The sequence below is a fragment of the Coffea eugenioides genome, chromosome 3 (assembly GCF_003713205.1).
Source record: "Coffea eugenioides isolate CCC68of chromosome 3, Ceug_1.0, whole genome shotgun sequence".
In the NCBI taxonomy this organism is placed as follows: Eukaryota; Viridiplantae; Streptophyta; class Magnoliopsida; order Gentianales; family Rubiaceae; genus Coffea; species Coffea eugenioides.
Window position 1 is genome coordinate 5,913,185 of NC_040037.1, and position 6,853 is coordinate 5,920,037.

At 35.0% G+C, this 6,853-nt stretch overlaps 1 protein-coding gene across 1 annotated transcript; it reads right to left on the reverse strand.

Annotated features, from left to right (window-relative positions):
- Positions 1 to 260: 260 nt before the first annotated feature.
- Positions 261 to 4,298, reverse strand: LOC113765854 (probable disease resistance protein At1g58602). Its single transcript, XM_027310101.1, has 2 exons — positions 3,197 to 4,298; positions 261 to 2,023 (listed from the first exon to the last, which is right to left on the reverse strand). The coding sequence occupies exons 1-2, from the start codon at positions 4,296 to 4,298 to the stop codon at positions 261 to 263; spliced, it is 2,865 nt and encodes a 954-aa protein (XP_027165902.1).
- Positions 4,299 to 6,853: the final 2,555 nt, after the last annotated feature.

Genomic DNA, 6,853 nt, shown 5'->3' on the forward strand with positions numbered 1-6,853 from the left:
TCTTCTGCCCATAAGTTCCTTAAGCAAATTTTGGTTGACTTTGTCGGGGAGAAAATATCTGTCTATTATTGGCAATCGCTTTTAGGGTGATGTTTAGGGATCATAATAGGAAAGAACTTGACAAGGTAGCATGTTTAGCATCTAAAAGTGTTACCTCTATCACCAATAATTAAAAAAAGATGAGAAGATTTTACACCTAAATAAGAATTCTATAATTAAGGCGGGTGTAAAGGACTACCAGATTTGCTGAAATGGTATATTCAAAGCCAACGATCATCACTGCCAAATTTTATGGTACAGTTGGAGTTGATTTTGTGAAGATCTTCTCCACCTTTTCCATCTACCTTATGTAGCCTGCCTACAAATTGTTCTGGCATCATGCTAATCTTCAGCTTTCTGAGAGAACTGACATACTTTAGTCCCTCGGGAAGCATTTCCATTCTCCTGCACTTCGAAATTTCCAAAGTAAAAAGCTTATGCATTGCTCCTTCGGCAACCTCCCATGCCTCTAAACTGTACAATTTGGAGAGTTTTAAACTCCTGAGCTCAGGAAAACCTGGGGCAGAACAATTCATATTCTTTCCCACGAATGCCTCAATTTCTAAGACCAGGATCCTTAGGTTGGGAAGCTTCTCCAGTGTTTCCATTGGATCTCGTTTAAACTCAGAACCGCTTAACACAATCTCGGTAAAGCTGGAAGAGATTGTACCAACCTCTGGTACTTTTCCCATATGCCCTTCCATTCTCAAAGATTTAAGTACACCACAGCTGAACAAACTGGGAATGAATGACACCCGCTCTTCAGAGTAACAATCAAAATTTTTTATGTCAATCAATGTCCTGCTCAAGTGGCTCGAGTTATTGTTTATGCAGTTGATTATCTGCACCAAGTCCTTCAGCTTTCCTTCCACAGTTGCTGCTAGACTCCGAAGGTTGGTCAGCTTTATGAGGTCCTCAGCACTGCAAACATTTGTATCTAAACCTTCAAGTGTCTCCAGTTCATTCAAGCCATCCAGTTTTAACATACCACAATGATCAGGAGTTTGAAATGCCAGAGGGAAGTATAGATGTCTTAGTCGTTTGAGCTTCCAGATGACATTTGAAATTGTCAATGTACAATCATTCCGAACCCTCAGGTCGAGGGTTTCCAGGTATAAAAATTCACCAACAAATGATGGCAAATCCTCCAGGTAACTTCCTCGAAAACTCAAGTATCTCAAGAAGAACAACTCGCTCACTCCGTCTGGTAGCTTTCCATCCTGAAAACATACTTTATCAAAATCTAGAACTCTTAGCCATCTATGATTATTGAAATTAAAAAATTCCTGTCGCCATGTATGTTCTTGCCCTGATTGGTCCGAGTTGAGGATTAAAAGAGACCGAAGGTTAGCAGAGGGGCAAACATCAGCTAAGTTGTCATATCTATTCAAATATATAGCACACCTTTGTGCAGATGACCTCATTCGTGGATGATTACTGGAAGATTCCATGACCTCATAAAATCCCTCCTCTTCTCCAAGTGATACACTGAAATCTCTTATTAGATCATGAACGTGGCAGGACATGAGTTTTACATCTGAGACTTCATCTTCATGCAGAATTACCAAGCTCCTTACCAACAGTTCATCAAAATATCGCCCTGCCAAGTCCATCGTTGTTTCTCCGTCTTCCCTATACGCTGATATCAGACCTTCAGCAGTCCAAAGCTGACACAATTTGTCTACCTGAATCCCTGAATTGTTTGGGAAGTTTCCCAAATAAAGAAAACTCGAGCTTATACCAAGTGGCAAACTGTAGTAACTTAAAGATTCGGGACGTCTTCCAGAAGAATTTATTATGCCAAGGCTGACTTTCACAGATTCCATATCAATTGTCCTGCTTCTCAACATACTGGCGACTAAAATTATAGCCAATGGTAAGCCCCTGCATGATGAGATTAAGCTCCGTATATTTTGTTCCAGTTCTGGGCCTTGCTTTCCTAGTTCCTGCTGATCTGAACCGTGTTCTGGTGGGATTCCACCATCTGTAATGAAGCCAATTAACCAAACATAAGATTAGAACATAAAATTAATATAGGTTTTGTCTTCTCTAAAAATCTACCCAACAGGAATATGTATTCTACAACAGTTCCCATCTATTAGTCAAAATCATATTTGACAGTAAATAACATTGGAATTTCCAAAATTTTCCTCATTTTCAATCATAATATAACTTTAATTTGCAATTTGCTGCTCAAAAATTACAACTCTAGTTGCCAATTGGCCCCTAAAGAATTTTATATTGGATTTACCATGCTATATATATATATTAATTATTTCAATTTTTGTTTTTTCCTCTTTATCTTCTCTTTCATTTCCTCTCTTATTTTTCCTTTATTTTTATTTTTTTTCCATTCCCTCTTCTCACTTCTTTGTTACTACATCAATATTGATAATTGATTGAGCACAAGCTATAAGTTTTATAGTTATATCTAAGCATTTTTAGTTTCTAGATATATATTGTTTGTGATATAAGTAACAAACTAACTACAACCTCCAAGAAACTTTATGTTGGAGTATGTGGTTAATAATTGGTGATGAAAACTAACGAATTAATAGGCAAATTTTGGCATGATGAAAGAATGAGCAAGAAAACTATGGGAAAACCACACTTTGTAGCCCCACAAAATATATGTTGTTCTTGTTACGAAGCATATTTAATTCAAAAAGTTTAAATTATTAAGACATATATATAAACGTTAAAGTTTGTGATTAATCAATTACTAACAATCATATATTGCTTACTTATGTCAATGCATAACGGTTAAAAAAAAAAAAAGGAGAAGTGAGAGATATACAACAAAAAAAAAAAAAAGATGTTATAAAGAAAAATAAAAAATAAGTAAAATATCAAGGATAATTTCATTCTTACACATGAATTAGGAAGAAAATTGAGTAGAAAATTTTTAGAAGGTAAAGTGCAAGTAGAGTCATAGTTGATAGGAGTATAACTACAATTGTTAAATTAAGGGTATTCAATTCATTTCACCAACCCTTTACCTTTGAATATGAGGCAAAGTGATTAAAAATTAAGTTAAGGGGGCAAAATGTTTCACCTTTGGGGGCTTAGTGCAATTAATCCGGAAAGAATTTTACAAATAGTAGTACTCAGTTAATTATACAAAAAAAAAAAGAGAAAAGGTTAAAGAGAGGCTGACCGTCCTTCAACGCTAAGTCCCGCCAATAGGAGAATAATTCCCAGCTTTGGTCGGGATCGAGATTTTGCATATCCCAGATGAATCCCGCACCAACACGAACAGCTAAATCCCTCTGCCGAGTGGTAAGGATGAATCTGCTAGCATTCTCCTCCTCGGTTGGCAAGGCCATGCGCAGGCTATCCCAGAATTCATAGGTACAACAATTGTCCAGCACAATTAGGCAAACATTTTCTTGTAGAACTTCGTGTACCTGTTGAGCTAACTCCACGTCCTCAACGTCCACCATCGTCATCATCATCAACTCTTTGTTCTTCTTGGTCAGTCGCGAGGGAAGCAATTGGTCGAGTATATTGACCAAGATATCTCTAATCGTCCAGTTGATACCGACGTAGACCCAGGCGAAACACTCAAAATGACTCCGGATCTGATGCTGGTCGTACACTTTGTTTGCAAGGGTTGTTTTGCCGATTCCACCTTCGCCGCAAATGGAAGCAATCACTACTTTGGCATCAGTGTCTCCACGGACTAAAACTTCTACCAGTCCACTTATGGCCTTCTCCAATCCAACAGTATATTCCAAGTCGTTGGAGTAATTAGCTCGAGAAAAGAGCATTTCGGCCTTTTCTGAACTGCGGGAAACTTTTATACTTCTTATATCATTTATACTTCTTATATCACCCATACGTAGATCCGGAGCTTGTTCTCTGTTGTACTCGACGACAGCGTCCCTGAGCTGGTTATGGATGATATCCAACTTTGCGCGCCTTTTGTTAAGACCTTGTCTGCAACTACGGATGATACCCCTGACCTTGTATCCGCTTCCAGATCCTCCAGATTCATGCTGGAGGCCATAAATCTCCACCTCGTTCTCAATTGTAAACAGCAGGCTTCTGATCCTTCTTTTAACTTCTAAAATCCTCTCAGATTGTCGTTCTGTTTCTGTTTTGGATCGTACAAACATCAATGCATCAACGATATTCTCCAGTGCCTCGCAATAAGGAGACAAATCCAACATGTCTACCCGAAAAGGTGATCCTCTTTCAGACATCAGATATAGAAGCCTTTCCCTGGTAGCCGAGACCATGTTAACCAGTGTGGTCATCTTTAGGAAACAGTTGGTGCAACTGCGGGAATGGAAATACTGGTGTCGTGGATCTTGGTTATATTTTTCTCGTCCGATAATCTTTTTACGTCTTTATATAGGAGAACGGATGATATATCCCCTCCTTCCACCGGGGGCGGAGCTAAGACACCAGAGTAAGTGGGATCAAAATTTAGTACAGTAAAATTTATTTTTTAGAAAAAATAAAAATTACTAACATTATATACAGGTTATAATTGTACCGTACGAGTATTTTTTTTTTTTTTGATGTTGTAAAATCAATTCATTATCAATTTTGTTAAACGCATCTTTTTTAATGTAAGTAATTAAACCTCTTGAATTTTTTAAAATAATCTGTGAATCACTATTAACTTGATCTTCTACGGATTTCTTTTATAAAATTTATCTTTATCCTATTATAAATAAAAATCATAATGACTTAATTTCGTATTATAAATAAAAAGTTTAACATCTACTTGAATAATTCTTGTTTTTGAAGACTTTGAAGTTTGAAAAAAAATGATTTGAAGAATTGATTTTCTCACTCCCCACTCAAGAAAGTTCATCCTTTGTGTTTGAAAATTTTAGATGAATTTATTCTTGAACTAACTTCCATAGATAATTTGAAATAAATTCAAAATTATTGTGATGGTAAGAATTATGAATTTTCAATTTTTTGGGGTCAATGTATATAGGAAAGAGAATTTGATAAAATATAGTGGGGTCAAATAAGATGCAAATTAATTTTTTTTAAAATTTTCTAAGTCTAAGAACTAATTTTTCAAAGTTAAATGGGGTCAATTGACTCCACTAGCTTGTATATGGCTCCACCACTGCCTTCCACCCTCTTCACCTCTTTCCATCTCCAATTGTCAAATAAATTTGACGATGATGAAAAGGACCTTAAGAGCTTTTCTCTTACCAGTGGGGGATGCCGTGTCCCCTTAGTCATTCTCTGTTTGGATTCTAAATTATTTGTTAAAATTTGTTTGTTTACATCATCATTATAATTTTTAACACACATTTTTATCTTTTCAATTACCATTTTATCTCACATACATCACATCGCAAAAAGTGCTACAGTAAAAATATCTCAAATAATTTACAATCCAAACAATGGTCAACAACCATTCCCCATTCTCATTGTCTTTTCGTTTCTTGAACGGGCGGGAAAAGGAAAAAAAATAAAAAGGATTAAACGCAACAATATTTGTTCACATTGCATTGTAAATAATTAAATATAGCCCCTAGCAGGGTTTGGATTGAATATGTATCCAATTCTTTTTTTTTTATTATTATTTCCGTATGGTCAATTGGTTATAATTTTTCTTCTTTGATGTGCCGTATTCAAGAGAGATAGGAAATACGTTTGTTTGGATAGTGTATTATTTGAAATAGTATTTGGAATAATTACTGTAACACTTTTTGTAATATGATGTATGTGAACTAAAAAAGTGATTGGGAATATAAAAAGGTAGGTTAGAAAATGTGTTTGTAATGCAAGCGAAATATTATTTGGAATAATTTTGGCATCCAAACACTCCACAATTTGAAAACTCATTTACTGAATAATATGGAAAAATCTTTTCAAATAACAACACTCCAAACATAGCTAGCGAGTTTGTTCAGCTGAGAGACTATTTAGAAAATATTACTTGAAATAATATTATAACACTTTTTACGATGCAATGTATGTAAAATAAATATAATAAAAAAAGGTGGTTAAAAATTATACTTATTATGATGCGAGTTGAATTTTATTCCCTAAACTAATGTAAACAGATAGGCATAGCTGCACATGGAGGCGGCGACATATTCTATTTCTCCGATGGTTAGGCAACTTGTGTACTTGAAAATGGCAGAGTGCAATTAACAATTTCAAAGGTCACTGGCCATTTGATCCGGTGGTCATCACCATATTTGGTAATACTGGAGGTCAGGGGTTCAATTCCTGCCTCCCATAAATTTGTCACAATATGTGGCTGGTCTTAGTTGATCATCTCCCTTTACTCCTTCCCCTAGATTAGGCTAGCTCCACTTCGGTCTTTATTCAAAATGCAGAGTATACACTTTATTTTCTTTCTAGTTTTCTTAAATAATTTGCATAGTTAGATCGCTCTGGGACAAGCTTGAAAACTCTTAGATATTCGTTTGGATGGTAGTTATGGATATATATATATATATCGTAGTATTAAATATATTTAACTAATTTTCTCTCTCCTAAGTTACATGCCTAAATGAAGAGAATTACCAATTATCTGGTTTATTCGTTATTATCCAACTTTTATAGTGAACAATTATATTCTCTTTTTCTTCTAACAATTGTTATCTTTTCTCATCAATTTAAATTATGTTATTTATGGATCCTCATTCTTCTAACAACATTTTGTTTTTTTGAATAACTTCAAAATTGTTTTTATCCATATAGAGTAATTTTAATTAGTCCGACTACAAATGTTGCAGCTATAAGTTTACTAATATTTAGAACTAAACATTCATTCTTGAAAAAATGGATTGCTGCATCTTTTGTATTTAATTTAATACAAATATGTAGT

What these genes read in the sequence shown, in the direction of transcription:
- LOC113765854 (XM_027310101.1), bottom strand. Translation starts at nt 4,298, where the DNA reads ATGACCACACTGGTTAACATGGTCTCGGCTACCAGGGAAAGGCTTCTA. An exon ending in GGACTTAGCGTTGAAGGACG is followed by an intron (nt 2,024 to 3,196) that starts GTCAGCCTCTCT and finishes GCTTCATTACAG; the next exon opens with ATGGTGGAATCCCACCAGAA.